Source organism: Heterodontus francisci, chromosome 17 (genome assembly GCF_036365525.1).
Source record: "Heterodontus francisci isolate sHetFra1 chromosome 17, sHetFra1.hap1, whole genome shotgun sequence".
Classification (NCBI taxonomy): domain Eukaryota; kingdom Metazoa; phylum Chordata; class Chondrichthyes; order Heterodontiformes; family Heterodontidae; genus Heterodontus; species Heterodontus francisci.
The window spans coordinates 39,160,851-39,183,518 of record NC_090387.1 but is presented as its reverse complement, the minus strand read 5'-3'; the positions used below and the strand labels follow the sequence as shown (position 1 = coordinate 39,183,518).

At 44.6% G+C, this 22,668-nt stretch overlaps 1 protein-coding gene across 1 annotated transcript in view; it reads right to left on the bottom strand.

Annotated features, from left to right (window-relative positions):
• Positions 1-22,668, bottom strand: part of zcchc14 (zinc finger, CCHC domain containing 14) — a 195,899-nt gene that overhangs the window by 68,988 nt on the left and 104,243 nt on the right. Inside the window, exons 7-8 of the mRNA XM_068049302.1 lie at positions 18,899-18,959; positions 4,812-5,040 (exon numbers count right to left, since the gene is read on the bottom strand). Coding sequence (XP_067905403.1) covers positions 4,812-5,040; positions 18,899-18,959 — 290 coding nt within the window. The remainder of the gene's footprint in view (positions 1-4,811; positions 5,041-18,898; positions 18,960-22,668) is intronic.

Genomic DNA, 22,668 nt, shown 5'->3' with positions numbered 1-22,668 from the left:
GCTGGCCATTTCAATTCACCACCCTGCTCCACATTTCTTTCAACGGCCTGTTGCAGTATTCCAGTGAACATCAATGCAAGTTCAAGGAACAGCACCTCATTTTCCGATTAGACACTCTACAGCCTGCCGGACTGAACATTGAGTTCAATAATGTCAGGGCACGACTAGCCCCCTTTTTCATTTTGTTTTTTCATTTTTTTAAACCATGTGCCTGCCTTAAACTTGCTTTTTCATGTTTGTGCTTTTGGACAGAGCTGTTCATTATTCTGTCACTAACACTCTCTCTGGACTAATGCTTTGTCTTTCAACATTCCCTTTGCCTCATGACCTCCTTGTCAGTTAATCACTCCTGCCCTCTGCCTATCATACACCTTCCCTTTTGTTCTCTTTTCCCTCTCCCCCCACCCTCCTGCTTCACTTGCTTAAAACCTATTACATTTCTAACCTTTGCCAGTTCTGATGGAAGATCACAGACCTGAAACTATGGGCTGAATTTTACGCTGCCCCAGCGTGTCGGATGGTGTTGTAGGGGCTGCGTAAAATTGAGTGGGAGGCTCCGGGAGGCCTTCCCGCCCCGCTCCCGCCTCCGGCCAACTTTACGGCAGTTGGGTCGGGGTGGGGGGGGGGGGGGGGCGGCCCGCTGCCCGAGGCCAATCAAGGCCCTTAAGTGGCCTCCACGGGTATTTTACCCATGGCAAGCAGACATGCTGAGGGGGGTTGCCTTGGCAATCGGGCGCAGGGTGCCCGATTGTGGGCCACTCCCTCCTCCCAACCCACAAACGACTATCCTTACCTCACCGCCACGACCTATCACCCACCCCCCTCCCGTACCCTGCGAGGCAAGCCCAACTTGCCTGAAGTCCTGGCTCCATGGAGTCAGCTGGGCTGCAGTCCCAGCAGTGGCCACCACTCCCAGTGGCGCTGCTGGGACTAAGAGCTACCGGCCCGCTGATTGGCCAGCAGCTCACTGAGGCTGGACCTCCTCCCTCAAGCAGGTGGAAGTCCCGCCTTCGAACATTTAAAACCTGGGGACCCGTAAAATGCAGGTTGGATCCCCGGGCTAGGTGGAAGCGGATTCGCCACCGACTTTTACGTCAGTGGCGAAGTTCCGTCTACCTAGGGTAAAATCCAGCCCATTAACTCTACTTCTCTCTCCACCGATGCTACCAGACCTGCTGAGTATTTCCAGCATTTTCTGCTTCTATTTCAGATTTCCAGCATCCGCAGTATTTTGCTTTTATGATATTGTCTAGGTGTTGGATGATTTCTGCTGAAATTATGAAAGCATTGGACAAATTGCATTGGGGTCTGCAGTGATGGGGCTGCAGCAATAACCGGAAGCTTTCTAGTGCTGTGCAAAAAAATAAAAGCCACTGCACCTCACCTTATTTGAACATATTGCTTTCTATACCAAGAGGCACTTGCTACAAAAGATATTGCACCAGGTCTTCACGGTGCTCTCAACAGAGTGGTAGCGCTTGCTAATTTTACTATATCCAGAGCAATAAACTCCAGGTGTTTTGCTGCATTTTGTAAGGAAGTGGGTGCAGAGCACAGTTCTGTGCTCCTGCATACAGAGGTGAAGTGGCTATCTTGAGGCAGAATGCTTGCCTGTGTATTTCATCTTAGGGAAGAGGTACATACTTCCTTACTTGATCAAAAACCTGAACTTGCCGAAGTGCTGTATGATGATGTGTGGCTGGCTAAACTGGGTTACCTTGCAGACATATTCAGTGAAATGAATAAGTTGAATAAAGCTATGCAAGGTGGGAGTGTTTTTGCCCATCCTGAAAGAATTTATGCATTCAAAAGGAAACTCCAAGTCTAGGACGTTCCTGCCTGTGGGAGGGGACTATGGGTATGTTTGAATTCCTACATTCTTTCATTCAAGAGAAAAATTTTGACATAAACAAGCCATAACTGATAGTACATCTGTCTAATCTATACAACAAATTTAATAATTATCATCCAAAACTCATGACAGAACAATCTGTTACACACCTGTGGGCTATAAATCCTTTTAGTGAGAATACTGAAGTTGAACTGGCAACCTCTGTTCCATCAAAGGTATTAGAAGAGCTCGCTGGCATTTCATCAGACAGCTCCTTCAGAACCACGTCGCTGGAGACATTTTGGTGTGAATGTGTTATGAAATCAGCACCGTTTGTTCTGCAGCACTGAAAGCATCGGTCCCATTTAGCACAACCTACTTATATGAAGCTGAATTTTCAGCATGACATCAATGAAAACAGGGTATTGAGCCAAGATGAATACTGACCATGACATGCACATGTGTTTGTCAAAGATACCTCCATGTCTTGACCGAATTGTTGCTCAGCATCAGTAACAAGTGTCATGCTAAGTAAATAAAACAAAAATAATAAATATATAGCTGAAAATAGAGACATTTTGTCGAAGCTTTTCGTCTTGCACTGATCAGGACAATTCGCAAGAATACTAATGTAAGGCAAGCAACAAATTTATACTGTATGAGAACAGAGTGCTGATAGGTTGGCAAGTAGACTGATTGTTAGAGCCGTTGCCGAAGTGCTGAATGATGATGTGTGGCTGGCTAAACTGGGTTACCTTGCAGACATATTCAGTGAAATGAATAAGCTAAATAAAGCTATGCAAGGTGGGAGTGTTTTTGCCCAGTCTGAAAGAATTTATGCATTCAAAAGGAAACTCCAAGTCTGGGACATTCCTGCCTGTGGGAGGGGACTAAGGATATATTTAAATTCCTACATTCAAACAAAGCTTAACAATTAACAGTCAGTCACCATAAAGTGGTGCATTCTTCATGACAATGCCTCTACCAATCACAGTCCACCTGCGAACCAATCAGCACTCTCTTCTCATACAGTATAAACTTATTGTTTCCTCAATTCGGTGAAAGACGCCCTTTGGTCTGCCCGAAACTTGCTGGTCTTCCAGCGCAAAGAGTTGTCCACCACCGAATGTTGCAGACTGGCACATTCCAAGGTCCAGGACTACGTGCTGAGGGACGCACTAAAGCTTGGGGCAGCCACAGCAAAGGCTCAATGGGGAAAGACCACAGTGTAAGGTTCCCCCACCAAGCTGGACTGAGGGGCTGGATCAATGGGAAACCCCTCGAACTGTATCGTTAATATTCTCAATTGCTGTAAATGTAAAACTGTAATTGACATGACAATTGTGAAACGGAAGGGTTGGGAAGAAACTCATGACAGTATTGAAGGAAACTGATCTCCCTTGCAATGTTTGTATTTTTTGGCGCTGTTTGGAAACTGTTTGGCAATGTAATTTTTACAGATTTTTATGAATAAAGTATATTTTGGAAATAAAAAAAAACTTATTGTTTCCCTTACATTAGCATTCTTGCGAATTGTCCTTATGGGTGCAAGACGAAAAGCTATGACAAAATGTCTCTATTTTCAGCAATACTCAAGTTCTGTACTACCAAATCACTATTTAATAAATATATTATTAATTGTATAACTAATTTTTATACAGAAAAAATACTCAGTGTTACAGGGGGTCACTGGATTTTTTTTTATAAGATGGGAGACTGCAGCCCCAGAATAGCCATGGAAAGAATGACCTTCTACTTCTTAATTCCATAACCTCCAGAAAACAAAACCAAACTGTCCCTTTTACGTAGCTTAAATAAAGATGATATGGCAATACATGAAGTTTATTCAATTAAGTTTGTTAAATTCTGGTGTAATAAGTTGAGGTGTTTAATTTCATCTTAAGCAACCTGGATGACGCTGTTCTGAAATGTAGTTAATTTCTTGGGCACAAAATCAGAAGGCTCAATTTCCTGCAAAACAAAAAAGAACTGTCCTTTTTGCTTCAAGTCATATTCATCTGAAGATATACTTGTTTCGTCTCAGAACATCTGGTCTGTTCTGACCCGAGGATAATATGGACATGGCATTGATATTCTCAGTCTTCACTTGTTAATTTCTCCACATACAAAAGCTGAAATCTTGCTCTTTGCAGTTGCTGCAGGGACCTGACGCTGAACATGCAAAATAGCTAAAACCTAAATCAACTTCTCATGGAGCTCATCATCATTACCACAATCAGTACAACAACTTGCATTTAATGAGCACCTTCAAAGTTATTAAAACTTCCCAAGGCACTTCACAGGCATGATTATCGGACAAAAATTTGACACGAAGCCACATAAGGAGATATTAAGAAAGATGACCAAAAGGTTTTAAAGACTATATCAAAGGAGGAGAGAGAGGTTCGGAGGCATAGAGCTTTAGGAAGGGAATTCGAGAGCTAAGGGCCTAGGCAGCTGAATGCATGGCCAGCAATGGTGGAGTGATGAAAATCGCACATGCTCAAGATACCAGAATTGGAAGAGCACAGAGATCGCTAAGGCTTGTAGGGCTGGAGGAGAAACAGGTAGGGAACAGCGAAGCCATGGAGGGATTTGAAAACAAGGATGGGAATTTTTTCAAAATGTCCACACAAGTTTCTGGAGGACTGATTCAGAAACCATGGTTGAAGCAGGTAAATAAATTATAGCATGAAGTATACTTGTCAGGAAAAGGAAAAAACCATACAAAAAACCTACTTAAAGCCCTCAGGGTTGCTGATTCTTTTAGCACACATTTATTTAAAAGATCTTGGATTTTGAGACTAAATACCTCCACAGAAAAGTGCCCAAATTCTCTCTCAATGCATTTTGGGCCAGTTAACAGTACAGTACAAGTAACAATTGTTTCCCCTTATACAAACACAAGATTTTAGGCAACTAAATATTTTTCTCTTCCAAAAGAACCAACTGTTTCAGATTCAACCAAGTATAAACATACCTTCTCCATTGTGAGTTGCTTAAAAACAGGATAGTACTTGTGCAGACGTAACTTTTTAAGCCAGTCTAGAATACCAATTTGTTCTGGATTCTGCGAACTCAAGCTCTCAGCCTGTGGCCAAGTGACTGAAGCAGAGCTTCCACTGATTGAATATGAGCATGAAGAAGCAGGGATTGATGGCTGCAGGGCGTTATAAGAACACTGGATGCTGGCGACACCACATATTGGCCTGCAAAAAAATGTCAAATTGGATTTAGCAATTTTTCTTCCATAAAACACAATCAGACACAAAGTTACAACAGAATCTCATGGTGGTATGCTCCATATAACTGTCCAGACAACTTGTGTTCATAAGCAAGCCAGAGTGTCCTGCCTCTACCTTATCCTAACTATCTTATTAAAAGGAGGTAAAAATGGAATGAGTTTGGGCGGGGTAATAACAAATCAAAATGCATTCACACACAAATCTAATTACCAGCTGACAGCAATAGCAGAGTCTGCTTTCATGGTATATAGCAATAATCCATGTACCAATTCAGAATATAAAAACTCATTTCAGAATCCATTAAACCATACATTTTGGCCCATATTTTGCTGATAGCTGCCCACAGACTTTTCACTGGCTTTTGAGCAGCTACTTGCTACCAATGGACATCTAATCCAGCCCTCTATCAGAGATCTGTGATGTATGTGAGCAGGGAACCAACAGCCTATCATTGAAAAACCCTCACAGGCATGCAGAATGTAAACCAGGAAGGATAAATTAGATTTAAATCTTGTACAGAAAGTAAAATAAAGAGAGGGAAAGAAAAATGGGATTGAGAGTGGGATAGATAAAAGAGACAGAAACAAAAAAAAATGAAAAATCTCCAACACTAATTAGATTCTACAGGAATGAGACTCCGCACTTGTAAAATTACATTTTCAGTGTCAGAGAGATCGTCTGGCAGTAACTGTCACTGGTCCCGCTGTTAAAAATTCACTTACACCTAAATGGGCCAATCCTAAATTTTTCTGCTATGTTTAGTGGGTAAACACTGCAACCAGTTGCTCTTACATGCATTTCAATTCCGAGTTCATTGGCGAGGTCCTGTGACAATGCAGTCTGTGAAGGAGCAGGGGAGCTTGGACAGCAATTTCCAGATTTCCCTTTTTAACTGCACATGTGCATACTCCTGAATTTGCTCCATAATAACGGTGAATGCCGATAGACTCACCATTATTCTCAATGAAAAATTCAGACCAATCTCTTTTTTTTTGAAGGTAGAGGAAGGCTACCCAATGCATTTTTACCAAATGAAATAACTAGATTTATATAAATATACACTTATTAAAACAATTAGCCGAAAGTCCTTAGGAAACAAAAAACACCTTGCAGAAAATCTGCACTGGTTCCCTGAGGAATGAGAGGGTAAAAGAATTTTGGAAACATAATTCCTTAAAATGGAAATTTTAGGTAGAACTTCAGATAAGTGTTTAAGAATTAGGCCTTACCTTAAAGCAAAATAACCAAGGGGGATAATTTTCAACCCACCCCAGAGCAGGTGGTTAAAAATAAAGAAATGGCATATCCAACTCCAACCTGTCCACTTGCAGTTTTAACAACATCAACTTGTGTTTATCTTCTTTCTCTTTGGCTTTGCATTGTTGCCAATGATTCACATCTACTGTTCATCTGTTGTGAGTCTTCAGCTGGGAGTACAGTCCAATTCGAGCAAGGCATTCCCGGCTGCAATGGGGACATCATTGATTGTCATTCACTCATGCAGAGGCGACTGCTGCATGCTCCTTCCTGGAATGGTGCTTTTCTGTGGCAAACTGAAGACATAGTTCTTCAAATTTCTGTGGTCCAATGTGGAGACTTCAGCGCCACATGTTTCGGTCATGTGCAGACTGTTCCCTGCTATTTAAGTCAATCTGGCATGAAATTATGTCATGCTTGCATGAGTTCTGATATCTTGCTTTGGCCACCCAATGGGTCTATTGGCACCAAGTTCTCTATGCAGTGCATCTTCTGGTAGGCTACCATCATCCACTCTAACGACATAGCCAAGCCATCATCATTGCTTGAGCATTGCCATGATACTTTCTTAATTAGAAAGCTGCAGTACTTGTGTGTTGGGGACTCTAGTCTGCCAATGGATCCCAAGGATCTTTCTCAAGCAACGCATAAGAAATGAATTCAATCTGTGATCCTGCTTCTGATATGTAGTCCCAAGTCTCAGTGCCATATAGCAGCCTACTTAATAAGCAGGCATTATAGATCCATAATTATGTGGGAATTGAGAGTTGGGGTTTTCCCAGGTTCTTGCCTGAAGCTTTCCAATGTTGCGGCAGTACTACCAATACGAACGGATATCTCCTCATCAAGCTTCATTTCACTAGAGACTGTTGGTCCCAGGTAGCAGAATTTATCTATATTATTCAATTCAATGTTGTTTAGTCTTAATGCTGCTTTGGACTGACCACCTTAAGTCCTTGTCACGGTCTTTTGTTGGCTGATCGTGAGCCCAAATTCCTCTGCAGCAGTTGAGGAGGCCCTTAGAATTGACTGCAGGCCTTCAGCTGAATGCACCACAAAAACTGTTTTTTCAGCAAACAGATCAGAGTGTATCAAAACATGTCTAACTTTGGTCTTTGCTCTCAATCTGGACAGGTTGAACAGTATTTCATCTGCTCTCATGTGTAGTAACACTCCTTCTCTAAAATCTTTATGCACAAAAGCATGCAGGAAGAGAAGATGCCAAACAGCGCTGGTGCATGAACACAACCTGCTTTACTCCACTGAGTATTGGGAATGAATCTGATGACATTCCATTGTAGATGATTCTTCCTTTCACTTCACAGTGGAAAGATTTCATGAGCTGGAGTAGTTTCGGTGAACAACCGATTTTTTGAAATAGGGAGAACAGACCATCTCTGCTAACCAGATCCAAAAACCAGGCTTTGGTCAGGTCTACAAAAGCAACATATAGTGGCTTCTGCTGTTGTCTGCACTTTTCAAGGAAACAATCATGTCCATCGTTGAACGACCAGCTCTGAATCCACATTGGCTTTCTGGATAGACATCATTGGCAAGTTTTTGTAGGTGACTGAGCGCTATGCGAGCAAAGATGTTTCCAACTACACACAATAGTGAAATGTTGTGGTAGTTATTACAATCTGACTTGTCACTTTGTGCTTGTACATATTTATGCTTTGGGCATCTCTCATTTCCTGGGGAACTTCTCCTTGTGTTTATATAGCACCTTTAATGTAATAAAACATCCCAAGCCACTTCATAAGGGCATTATAAAACAAAATGTGACACCTAGCCACATAAGGAGACATTAAGGCAGATAGCCAAAAGCTTGGTCAGGGGTAGGTTTTAAGAAGTGTTTTAAAGGAGGAAAGCAAGGTAAAGAGGTGGAGAGGTGTAGGGAGGTGGGTCAGTCACTAAAATATCTTAAGGAGTGTCAGAAATTAGTAATAGGCCTAGTATATACAATACATATATAAATCAGCCTGGAATAGGTAAAGGAACAGATTAGTGCTCTAAGGTTCGTTTTACTGGAAATTGCTCAAGGTTTCTCCAGAAACAAACCACTGGAATGATTATTCTTAGATGATGACAGCTGCACCTAGCTTGGAAAGGGGCCATGATCAGACGAGGCCGAGTGGGACAGCAACTGGTAGATACTTAAAACAAACAACCATACTACAAAACTGTGCTGAGCTTTTCATTCAACCTCGCTGAACTACGACTCTGCTGGAATGTTAGTTAATCAGTGTGTGGAAGTAGAATAGAATTTATTTTGGCAAATCACTCCATGGTTCAACAGTTTGATAAGAAATAAGACCAGCTGAACTGAATGGCCATTATAAACAACTTGTTAACAGACCTTACAAACAGTCTTAGACATAAATAAATGTTGATAGGACAGATACGAGTTAATGAAACATCTGAAAGTTAGCTTTGAAAGCTGGAGGTGGAATGTTTTTGGACTACTCACAGAGAGAACAGCTTGAGGTTCAATAAGGAAAGGGTGAGTGATTGATTAAGGACAGAAGGTACATGCAAAGGCTCAAGAAGCTAAAGGCAGATGAATGACATTAAAGGCGAGATTTTCAACCCAAGGTTGAGATAAAGAACCCGACATTTTATAAGGTATTTCAAAACAAGGTAAATCCTTATAGGGCAAAAAGACTTGCCAATAATCTATCCAGGTGTCCACCCCTAAAAAGGGAATAAAGTAAGAGACTTTGGGAGGCCTCAGTGCAGTTAGGCAGTGGAGAAGGACACTCAAAGAAGACTCCGTTCCAACACTCCTGAGTTGTTCGAGAAGTCGAGAAGACGTGGGGCACCGAGAAGAGAATTCGAAGAAGAAAAAAAGAGAGATGTTCGTGTATGCCAGCCGTCCTGCCCGATCTGGACCAGTACTTGCTACTTGTCACGTTCATATGTTTTTGCTGTATAACTAGTGTGTTATATTCCATTTTAAAGTCTGATTAAACTCTAAACTAACAGGCCTGTAGTGACTAGGAATGTCCTTATACCCTTTCTTAAATAAGGGTGTCACATTTGCCACTCTCCAATCTCTGGCACTGCCCCATATCTAGGAAAGATTGGAAGTTTATGGGAAGCCCTTCTATGATCTCCACTCCCACTACCTTTAGCAACTTGGGATGCAAGCCATCCAGACCAAGCGACTTATCCACTCTAAGCATAGCCTGCCTATCCTGTACATATGTCCCTTCAATTTTCAACCCATCCATTACCTCTACCATCTCCGCTTCTACCGATATTTTGTCAGCAACCTCTTCCTTACTAAACACCGATGCAAAGTACTCATTAAGATTTGGTAGAGGTGTTCAAAATCATGAGGGGACTGGACAAAGTAGATGGGGAGAAACTGTTTCCATTGATCGAAGGATCCAGAACCAGAGGACACTGATTTAAGGTGACTGGCGAAAGCAACAGCAATATGAGGAAAAACTTCTCTATGCAGTGAGAGATTAAGATCTGGAATGCACTGCCTGATAGTGTGGTAGAGGCAGATTCATTCAAGGCCTTCGAAAGAGAACTGGATAATTATCTGAAGAGGAAAAATATACAGGGCTATGGGGAAAAGGCAGGGGAGTGGGATTGGGGAGTTGTTCTTGCAGAGAGCTGGCACGGATACAACAGGCTGAATGGCCTCCTTCTGTGCTGTAACCATTCTATGATTCAATGAAGTATTCTAGCCTTGTCCTGCGCCCCTTTGCATATATCACTCTCTTTGTCCCTAATAGGGCCCACCCCGCCTCTTACTACCTACTAACTATTTACGTGCTGGTGGAAGATTTTTGGGTTCCCTTTTATGTGAACTGCCATTCTATTCTCATATTCTCTCTCTGCCAGTCGTATTTTCCTCTTCACTTCACCTCTCAAATTACTGTATTGGCCTGCAGGTGCAGCAGGCAATTAGGAAGGCTATGGTATGTTAGCCTTTATCGCAAGAGGATTTGAGCACAGGAGTAACGCAGTCTTGCTTCAATTGTATACAACCTTGGTTAGACTGCACCTGGAGTACTGTGTGCAGTTTTGGTGCCCTTACCTTAGGAAGGATATCACTGCCATAGAGGGAGTGCAACGAAAGTTCATCAGATTTGTTCCCGGGATGGCATTACTGTCCTATGAAGAACGATTGGGGAAACTGGGCCTGTATTCTCCAGGGTTTCGAAGAATGAAAAGTGATCTCATTGAAATTTACAAAATACTTAAAGGGATAGACAGGGGAGATGCAGATAAGATCTTTCCCCTGGTTGGGGAGTCTAGAACCAGGGGACACAATTTCAAAATAAGGGGGAAGCCACTTAAGACAGAGTTGAGGAGAAATTTCTTTACTCAGAGGGTTGTGAATCTTTGGAATTCTCTACCCCAAGGGCCGTGAAAGCTCAGTCATTGAGTCATATAGTCATAGAATCATACAGCATAGAAACAGGCCCTTTGGCCCATCGTGTCTGTGCCGGCCATCAAGCACCTACCTATTCGTATCCCATTTTCCAGCACTTAGCCCATAGCCTTGTAGCTATGGCGCTTCAAGTGCTCATCTAAATATTTCTTAAATGTTGTGATGGTTCCTGCCTCTACCACCTCTTCAGGCAGTGCATTCCAGATTCCAACCACCCTCTGGGTGAAAAAACTTTTCCTCAAATCCCCTCTAAACCTCCTACCCCTTACTTTAAATCTATGCCCCCTGGTTATTGACCCCTCCACTAAGGGAAAATGTTTCTTCCTATCTAATCTATTAATGCCCCTCATAATTTTGCAAATGCTCAATCATGTCCGCCCTCAGCCTTCTTTGCTCAAAGGAAAACAACCCTAGCCTTTTCAGTCTCTCTTCATAGCTGAAATGCTCCAGCCCAGGCAACATCCTGGTGATCTCCTCTGCACTCTCTCCAGTGCAATCACATCGTTCATATAGTGTGGTGATCAGAACTGTACACAGTACTCCAGCTGTGGCCTAATTAGCGTTTTATTCAGCTCCATCATAACCTCCCTGCTCTTATATTCTATGCCTTGGCTAATAAAGGCAAGTATCCCATATGCCTTCTTAACCACCTTATCTACCTGTGCTGCTGCCTTCAGTGATCTATGGACAAGTACATCAAGGTCCCTCTGACCTTCTGTACTTCCTAAAATCCTACCATCCATTGTATATTCCCTTGCCTTGTTAGTCCTCCAAAAATGCATCATCTCACAATTCTCAGGATTAAATTCCGTTTGCCACTGCTCTGCCCATCTTACCAGCCCATCCACATCATCCTGTAAGCTAAGGCTTTCCTCCTCACTATTTATAGTACCGTGGGAGTCAGTTGCCAGCGATCGCCAGAGCTGGCGGGCAACCATAAAGGCGGGGCTAAAGTGTGGCGAGTCGAAGAGAGTTAGCAGTTGGCAGGAAAAAAGACAGAAGTGCAAGGAGAGAGCCAACTGCGTAACAGCCCTGTCAACCAATTTTATCTGCAGCACCTGTGGAAGAGTCTGCCACTCTAGAATTGGCCTTTATAGCCACTCCAGGCGCTGCTTCACAAACCACTGACCACCTCCAGGCGCTTACCCATTGTCTCTCGAGACAAGGAGGCCAAAGAGAGAAGAGATTTATGGTACCACCAATTTTCATGTCATCCACGAACTTACTGATCATACCTCCTACATTCACGTCTAAATCATTAATGTGCACTACAAACAGCAAGGGGCCCAGCACGGATCCCTGTGGTACACCACTGGTCACAGGCTTCCACTCGCAGAAACAACCCTCGAGCATCACCCTCTGCCTCCTGTCACTAAGCCAATTTGCCAAATTGCCCTGGATCCCATGGGCTTTTACTTTCTGAACCAATCTCTCATGCGGGACCTTATCAAAAGCCTTACTGATGTCCATGTAGACGACATCAACCGCTTTACCCTCATCTACACATCTAGTCACCTCCTCGAAAAATTCAATCAAGTTAGTTAGACATGATCTCCCCCTGACAAAGCCATGCTGACTATCCCTGATTAATCCCTGCCTCTCCAAGTGGAGATTAATCTGTCCCTCAGAAATTTTTCCAATAGTTTCCCAACCAACGATGCAAGACTCACAAGCCTGTAATTACCTGGTTTATCCTTGCGACCCTTCTTGAATAATGGTACCACATTCGCTGTCCTACATTCCTCTGATACCTCTCCTGTGACCAGAGAGCATTTGAAAATTTGTGTCGGAGCCCCTGCTATCTCCTCCTTTGCCTCACATAACAGCCTGGGAAACATCTCATCTGGGCCTGGGGATTTATCCACTTTTAAGCCTGCTAAAACAGCTAATACTTCCTCCCTTTCAATGCTAATATGTTCAAGTATATCACAATCCCCCTCACTGATCTCTACACCTACATCGTCCTTCTCCATAGTGAACACAGATGAAAGGTAATCATTTAAAACCTCACCTATATCCTCCGGCTCCATACACAGATTGCCATTTTGGGCCTTAATGGGCCCTACTCTTTCCCTGCTTATCCTCTTGTCCTTCATATTAGGGTAGGCGGTGGCGGAGTGGTATTATCACTGGACCAGTAACCAGAGACCCAGGGTATTGATCTGGAGACATGGGTTCGAATCCCACCACAGCAGAAAGTGGAATTTGAATTTAATTAATAATTCTGGAATTAAAAACTAGTCTAATGATGGCCATGATACCATTGTCAATTGTTGGAAAAACCCATCTGGTTCACTAATGACCTTTAGGGAAGGAAATCTGCTGTCCTTACCTGGTCTGGCCTACATGTAACTCCAGACCCACAGCAATGTGGTTAACTCTTACATGCCCTCTGAAATAGCCTAGCAAGCCACTCAGTTGTATCTAACCACTACGAAGTGAATAAACAGGAATGAAACCGGACGGACCACCCGGCATCGACCTAGGCACCGGAAACGACAACAGCAAACCCAGCCCTGTCGACCCTGCAAAGTCCTCCTTACTAACATCTGGGGACTTGTGCGGAAGTTGGGAGAGCTGTCCCACAGACTAGTCAAGTAACAGCCTGACACAGCCATACTCATGGAATCATACCTTACAGACAATGTCCCACACAATGCAATCACTATCCCTGGGTATGTCCTGTCCCACTGGCAGGACAGACCCAGCAGAGGTGGCGGGACAGTGGTATATAGTAGGGAGGGAGTTGCCCTGGGAGTCCTCAACATCGACTCTGGACCCCATGAAGTCTCATGACATCAGGTCAAACATGGGCAAGGTAACCTCCTACTGATTACCACCTGCCGCCCTCCCTCAGCTGATGAATCAGTACTACTCCATGTTGAACACCATTTGGAGGAAGCACTGAGGGTGGCAAGGGCACAAAATGTACTCTGGGTGGGGGACTGCAATGTCCATCACCAAGAATGCCTTGGTAGCACTACTACTGACCGAGCTGGCCGAGTACTAAAGGACATAGCTGCTAGACTGGGTCTGCGGCAGGTGGTGGGGGAGCTAACACGAGGGAAAAACAAACTTGACCTTGTCCTCACCAATCTGCCTGCCGCAGATGCTTCTGTCCATGACTGTATTTGTAGCAGTGGCCACCGCACAGTCCTTGTGGAGACGAAGTCCCGCCTTCACATTGAGGATGCTGTCCATCGTGTTGTGTGGCACTATCACTGTGCTAAATGGGATAGATTTCGAACAGATCTAGCAATGCAAAACTGGGCGTCCATGAGGCGCTGTGGGCCATCAGCAGCAGCAGAACTGTACTCAACCACAATCTGTAACCTCATGGCCCGGCATATCCCCCACTCTACCATTACCATCAAGCCAGGAGACCAACCCTGGTGAGGTGAGAGTGACTGCCCTTGACATTAAGGCAGCATTTGACCGAGTATGGCATCAAGGAGCCCTAGCAAAACTGAGGTCAAGGGGTATCAGGGGTAAAACCCTCCGCTGGCTGGAGTCATACCTAGCGCAAAGGAAGATGGTTGTGGTTGTTGGAGGTCAATCATCTGAGCTCCAGGACATCACTGCAGGAGTTCCTCAGGGTAGTGTTCTAGGCCCAACCATCATCAGCTGCTTCATCAATGACCTTCCTTCAATCATAAGGTCAGAAGTGGGGATGTTCGCTGATGATTGCACAATGTTCAGCACCATTCGTGACTCCTCAGATACTGAAGCAGTCCGTGTAGAAATGCAGCAAGACCTGGACAATATCCAGGCTTGGGCTGATAAGTGGCGAATAACATTCGCGCCACACAAGTGCCAGGCAATGACCATCTCCAACAAGAGAGAATCTAACCATCTCCCCTTGACATTCAACGGCATTACCATCGCTGAATCCCCCACTATCAACATCCTAGGGGTTACCATTGACCAGAAACTGAACTGGAGTAGCCAAATAAATACCGTGGCTACAAGAGCAGGTCAGAGGCGAGGAATCCTGACGCGAGTAACTCACTTCCTGACTCCCCAAGGCCTGTCCACCATCTACAAGGCACAAGTCAGGAGTGTGATGGAATACTCTCCTCTTGCCTGGATGGGTGCAGCTCCAACAACACTCAAGAAGCTCAACACCATCCAGAACAAAACAGCCCGCTTGATTGGCACCCCATCTACAAACATTCACTCCTTCCACCACCGACACACAGTGGCAGCAGTGTGTATCATCTACAAGGTGCACTGCAGCAATGCACCAAGGCTCCTTAGACAGCACCTTCCAAACCCGCGACCTCTACCAACTAGAAGGACAAGAGCAGCAAATACATGGGAACACCACCACCTGCAAGTTCCCGTCCAAGTCACACACCATCCTGACTTGGAACTATATCGCCGTTCCTTCACTGTCGCTGGGTCAAAATCCTGAAACTCCCTTCCTAACAGCACTGTGGGTATACCTACCCCAAATGGACTGCAGCGGTTCAAGAAGGCAGCTCACCACCACCTTCTCGAGGGCAATTAGGGATGGGCAATAAATGCTGGCCTGGTCAGCGTCGCCCACATCCCATAAATGAATAATAAAAAAACAATGAAGAGTGCAGGAGGGCATGCCAGGAGCAGCACCAGGCATACCTCAAAATGAGGTGTCAACCTGGTGAAGCTGCAACTCAGGACTACTTGCATGCCAAACTGCATAAGCAGCATGCAACAGACAGAGCAATCAATCCCATAACCAACGGATCAGATCTAAGCTCTGCAGTCCTGCCACATCCAGTCATGAATGGTGGTGGACAATTAAACAACTAACTGCAGGAGGTGGCTCCACAAATATCCCCATCCTCAATGGGGAGCCCAGCACTTCTGTACGAAAGATAAGGCTGAAGCATTTGCAACAATCCTCAGCCAGAAGTGCCGAATTGATGATACATCTCAGCCGCTCCTGAAGTCCCCAGTATCACATGCCAGACTTCAGCCAATTCGATTCACTCCGCGTGATATCAAGAAACGACTGAAGGCACTGGATACTGCAAAAGCTATGGGTCCTGACAATATTCTGGCAATAGTACTGAAGACCTGTGCTCCAGAACTTGCCACACCCCTAGCCAAGCTGTTCCAGTATAGCTACAACACTGGCATCTACCCGGCAATGTGGAAAATTGCCCCGGTACGTCCTGTACACAAAAAGCAGGACGTCCAACCCGGCCAATTACCGCCCCATCAGTCTATTCTCAATCATCAGTAAAGCGATGGAAGGTGTCATCAACAGTGCCATCAAGCAGCACTTGCTTCGCAATAACCTGCTCAGCGATGCTCAGTTTGGGTTCCTCCAGGGCCACACAGCTCCTGACCTCATTACAGCCTTGGTCCAAACATGGACAAAACAGCTGAACTCCAGAGGTGAGGTGAGAGTGCCTGCCCTTGACATCAAGGCAGCATTTGACCGAGTATGGCATCAAGGAGCCCTAGCAAAACTGGAGTGAATGGGAATCAAGGGGCAACCTCTCTGCCGGTTAGAGTCATACCTAGCGCAAAGGAAGATGGCTGTGGTTGTTGGAGGTCAATCATCTGAGCTCCAAGGACATCACTGCAGGCGTTCCTCAGGGTAGCGGCCTCGGCCCAACCATCTTCAGCTGCTTCATCAATGACCTTCCTTCAACCATAAGGTCAGAAGTGGGGATGTTTGCTGATGATTGCACAATGTTCAGCACCATTCGCGACTCCTCAAATACTGAAGCAGTCCATGTAGAAATGCAGCAAGACCTGGACAATATCCAGGCTTGGGCTGATAAGTGGCAAGTAACATTTGCGCCACAAGTGCCAGGCAATGACCATCTCCAACAAGAGAGAATCTAACCATCTCCCCCTGACATTCAATGGAATTAGCATCGCTGAATCCCCCACTATCAACATCCTAGGGGCTACCATTGACCAGAAACTGAACTGGAGTAGCCATATAAATACTGTGGCTTCAAGAGCAGGTCAGAAGTTAGGAATCCTGCAGCGAGTAACTCACTTCCTGACTCCCCAAAGCCTGTCCACCATCTACAAGGCACAAGTCAGGAGTGTGATGGAATACTCTCCACTTGCCTGGATGGGTGCAGCTCCAACAACACTCAAGAAGCTCAACACCATCCAGAACAAAGCAGCCCGCTTGATTGGCACACCATCCACAAACATTCATTCCCTCCACCACCGACGCACAGTGGCAGCACTGTGTACCATCTACAAGATGCACTGCAGCAACGCACCAAGCCTCCTTAGACAGCACCTTCCAAACCCGCGACCTCTACCACCTCGAAGGACAAGAGCAACAAATGCATGGGGCAGGGTCATTGAATATTTTTAAGGCAGAGGTAGATAAATTCTTCACTAACAAGGGAGTAAAAGGGTATCGGGGGTGGGCGGAAAAGTGGAGTTGAGGCCACAATCAGATCAGCCATTAAATGGCGGAGCAGGCACAAAGGTGCCCAATGGCCTACTCCTGCTCCGAATTCCTATGTTCATAACCCAAAAACATTTTTTTAAAAAATTCTTTCATAGGATGTGGGCGTCACAGGCCCATCCCGAATTGCCCTTGACAACTGACTGGCTTGCTCGGCCATTTCAGAGGGCAATTAAGAGTCAACCACATTGCTGTGGAGTCATATGTCGGCCAGACCAGGTAAAGAGGGCAGATATCCTTCCCTAAAGGACATTAGTGAACCAGATGGATTCTTACAACAATTGATGATAGTTTCATGGCACCATTACTGAGACTAGCTTTCAATTCCAGATTTTTTTCTATTAATTAATTGAATTCAAATTCCACCAACTGCCATAGTGGGATTTGAACCTGAGACCCCAATGCATTAGCCTGTGCCTCTGGATTATTAGTTCAGTGACATTACCACGACACCACCATCTCCCCCTTAGTACTGTTAATTAATTTTGATTAGTTAGTTGCATTTAGATGGTGTTTCTGAATGAAAAGACGATTGCAAATTGTCCATTTTAAAAGGAAACATCAACAGTGCAGTCAAGTACTATGCGGATACTACAATTTTTCCAGAGATAACATTCACCACAACATTTTTCCTTTCTAAAAATGTTTAATGTCATGTGTCTTTGAGTAGCAGGCCTATTTTCAAATGTAAAATAGTGCACGATTATAAAGGTTTGTAAAAAGATTTGCAAACAACATTCAACTAGGGTTAAGGCCTGTTTTAAATGTAAAATTGTACATTTTATATGAAAACAAAAACTATTCCAGTTACTGACCTATAAAATACTTTCAATGAAAATCATTAATTTAAATACATTCACAGTTACAGGCCACCTTGCAATGATGTTAGTGAATAGGATTTGCTTAAGGAATCAATATGATGTTATCCTGCAGACTCATAGTACCTGCTAATCAATGTAAGCAGTTTGTATTTTTAAAAACTCCATATCCAAATACATTATTTTGGGGAAAACTAGCCAAGTGCTTATTTGAACTTTATTGCAAATCTAAAATAAAGTCAAGACCCTAAGCCATGAGAATACAATTATGTATTAACATACAAACAAAAAGCTGCAGTTTTAATATTTAATTGAGTTTTATGTATCAATTCCTTTCTAGATTTCTGTACATAAACAGTAACTAAAGATTCAAATGATTCTTAACATCAGTAAGTTTACTGCAGTTCTACAGAGCAAAAACAAAGTAAACTACAACAGAATTTTTTTTACTTTGGAATAATCAGCAAACTCTGAAATTTCGTAGTTAAAATTTCTGAAAATGGTAACAGAAAAGGTTTGTGCACAAAGGTGGGTGGTCACAGAGCTGTACAATTTCTCTGCTCAATTAATTCTCAAATTTTATTTGGATTGTAACATTGCAGACAGATATATAGTCCTTGAAATTCAAATTTTGATCCGCAAGTCAGAGTTAAATTTCAAATTTAAGTTACCATCAATGTAACAGCACTAAATTTCATTCATGTACCAGAAATGATGATTTTTCAAGACTTAGAAGAAAAGGACAATTTGATCAACTAAAGGCAAAACCAAACATTTTAATGAGCTATATTATGGACATGGCAACCTTAATGAATTCATAATAGATTTAATTATCACAGCATTGTACCCAGCCAACAATCCACAAATCTTGGGTACAGTTGTCATTATGCACAAAGCTATGCTTACCTTATAGCTGCACCAGTGCTTGTGTTAGCTTTGTGTAACATCACTGGGATGGGGTTGGCATCTGAACAGGAAAAATACATACAAATAATTTTCTTTATAGTTAGTGTACCTTCAAATTCTAAATAGAATTCAAAGCTTCACAATCATAATAACCACAATTACATCTTTCACAGTAGATATTCCCAAAAATAAATACGCTGAATTGTTTAAGATGCATTTTTTTAAAAATTCATCTTTCAAATTTCATGTGTAAGCTAAGCCAACTGCAAGCCAAGATTCTAATTTTGAAATAGAAAACAAGGAAAACCTGTGAGGCACATCCTATTGTGCCATACTACATCACCCTGCAGTTACTCTTTCTTTTAAATATTTGATTTTTGGGGGAAAGTTACATGGTCAGACAGCAATGTCCCAAGAATCGGAAGACAGAGGGCTGACTTTTACCAACCCCTTGGCACGGCGGCGGGGCGGGGGGCGGTAAAATTCTGTGGGGGGAGGCCCGCCTCGACCCCTGATGTCGAGAAGGGCCTGCCGCATATTACCAGTCGTGGGGGTCCACATGGCGGCGGGCTCTTCATCTAAATATTTAAATGCACAATAATGATATGTAAATGAACTTATCTGTAGGTGGCCGCCATCCCACGTCGATTTTATGCCCGCCGTTTGTACTTTGCGCGCCTTCGGAACTCCATACGGAGTTCTGAGGCGAGAACCTGGTGGGGAGGGAGGAATAACATTTTCAGGGCAGGAGGGGTGGGGGAACGGGGAAAACACTGTTTATTAGCTGTGGGGATGATGAGAAGAGGTTGAAGGGCAAAAGTTAGAAGGTTGGGGGGGAAAGTTCGGGTAGGGAAAAAGGCAAGTGTTGTTAATATCGGGCAACAAAATGACCATTGGGGGGATGGGGGAAGGGCCTCCATGTCATTATTATTTGTTAATAAAAAGTAACGAATACTGCACCTTTAAAAATTAAATTTACTTCTAAAGGCTTAAAGCCATTTAAAAATGGCATCGGCGCCTGCGCAGCGGTGCCGGACTCCATTGATGGGGACATGGCGGCTGCCCCCGCTACGTCATCGGGGGCGGCCAACCCATCCCTCTATTTAAATCAGCCCGCACACGTAATATCACGGGGGCTATGTGGAGGCACTTCCATGCTGAAGCACGGCGCACTAATAAAATCCAGCCCACAGTCTCTTCCTACATTTGGTTACCACTGAAAGCAATTTTGCCAGACAGATTTTTCCACACAATATTTTTGAAGAATAAAAAGTGCTGTTGGTGGACAGACATTGGTCTATAAATGTGGCCACATGGGCATTCATGGGCTTACTAACAACCACCACCACCACCAACCCCACTCCCCCCCACCCCACCCCCAACCCCACTCCCCCCCCCCCCCCAGCCAACCCCACTCCCCCACCAACACATTCTGGCTGGAAGGCTAGAAGTGTGCCGCCTGCCATATTGGGAAATGAAACAAAATGGATGTTCTTTACACATGCCTGAAGCATTTGGCACTTGGGATATGCAACTAAAGGGCCAAATGCCTGTCTGAGACCACCTCTCCAAGACTGGTTTTCCCTGAAGCAGTCACTATCATTGGCTGCACTGAGGGAAACCAGCTCTAAGGATTGTCTGCCAACCAAGAAAGTAAATAACTCACCTGACTATACAGCTAGGTAGGAGTGCTCCTCCTAACCCCACATGAATGGCCACTGCTTCCCCCCTCCCATTGTTTCCACTCCTGACCCCAATCCCTGATCTTCCCCGTTATGACCTAACCCCTGATCCTTTCCCTTGGCATCCTCTCCCAACCTTTGATTTACCCACAGGCCCCGGCCTCTTTTCTCAACCCTGACTGACCCTTCTTCTCCTTACTCTTGATCCACTCTATCAATGCAACCCCACTCTTACCCCCTAGCCTCCTCTCTTGACCCCCAAAGCTCCCACCCAGCTCTTAATGCACCTTCCATCCTGGACCTTGCAATCCCCAGACCCTCGAGCTCACATAACCTCAAGTCCTACCATATATAGTGCACAACTCTTTGCTGGTAGGCTCAAATGTCACTTTGGCTTTATTATAATGAGGCCCGAGACCCATGTCAAAAACAGCCAATCCAAATCAGGAAATTATTCAGATCATAGCATTTTAGAAACTGATAGCACATAAAGAAGCCATTCGGCTTATCATGTCTGTGTAGGCTCTTTGGGAGAGAAATCCAAAACTAATCCCATTCCACAACAGCTCGGTATTTTCCTCTGCTTCAAATGTTCCACTTATCCCTTATAAAATGCAATGGTCTATAACTCAATTACTCTGTATAGCAAAATGTTCCAGGCTCTACTAACTACCTGTGTAACAGATTTTCTCCTAACCTCTCTCTTCATTCTCTTAGTGCCAATTTTAAATGGATGACACTTCATCACTGACTCCCCAACTTATCTTCTCCTACTTACCTTATGAAAACCCTTCAAAATTTGGAAAATCTTCATTAAATTGCCTCTTAGCTTTCTCAGCTCCAATGGAAACAGACTGAGCGGGCTGAATTTTATTAATATCCATTAACATATCCATTTGGCTTTAGAGTGTGGGTCACAATCTGGTGATAGCACTGCACACGCGCCCGAGTAGCTGACTGAGGCTGAGACAGCCGAGGCCCCTGACAGTCGGAGGGCTGTGAGTGGCCAGGCCCATGCTGAGCCCCAGGTTACTGATGGCCGTCTGATGTCATCAGCACATGGCATGCTGGAGCTGATGAATAAGTACTGGCAACAGCAGACAGAGATGCCACAGGCCATACGCAGCTTTGAGCAGACAATGGGGGAGTCCATCCAGGCCATGACAATTCCCACATCCCCGGCATATAAGCGCCTGGCATCATCCACTAAGCTGGCAGCAGGCCTCTTGGCGAGTCAGAATCAATTAATATGCACTGACCTGCAATCCCTCACTGCTGCTGTGACATCCATTCAGCAATGGCTAGGCGAGAGAGGGACCAGGGAGACATGGAGACTGTCCCTGCCCCTTCCCAGGAGAGCAGAGGGGTTCAAACGATCCCCGAGATGGAGGAAGCGAGCCAGCGTGACATATCTGGGGTCCCCCCTCAAGGTGATTCCATTCTGGTAGCTGGTCCCTCTGCCTGCGAGTCAAGCTCCATCAGCCATGACAGCTGAGGTGAGTTCTGTGATGATGCAGGGTTCCCCCAGCCAGCCGGGGCCCCCAAGGCCTCGTGCGCGCAGGACGACTGCCGATGTTATCCACAGCCAAAGGGCAATCAGATCAGCAACCTTCCTGCAGTCAGGCAGCTAGCACTGAGGTTGCACCGAGAAGGGGCACTCGCAAAAGGGAATGCACAGGTGTTACTGCAATGTAAATACGTTTTTCACTAAATGTTCTTCACCGACGTGTTTCCTTTTTTCTGTGTGAATGATGTGTGCCAGCATTTACCATTAATGTCTCATCCCTTTTCATCATTGGCCTTTCACAAATGCCAATGTATGCAATACCATCACTGCCATGCCACCATTACTCATGTGCTTCTCCACGGATGCAGCAACTTGGACAATGGCTCAGTCTGCTGCTTCCTCTAATGGTTTAGACCAAGATGTTGCAGATGTGGACTGCTGCATTGCAGGTGAGCTGTGTGGCTTGCAGGGCTCGTGTCAGTTCCTATGGAGCAGAGAGCCTTTGTCTGATAAGCCACTGCCGTGCATCCCTATCTTGCTGCTTGGCAAGCGGAGCCTGGGTGCCTTCTGCCCTCCCATGC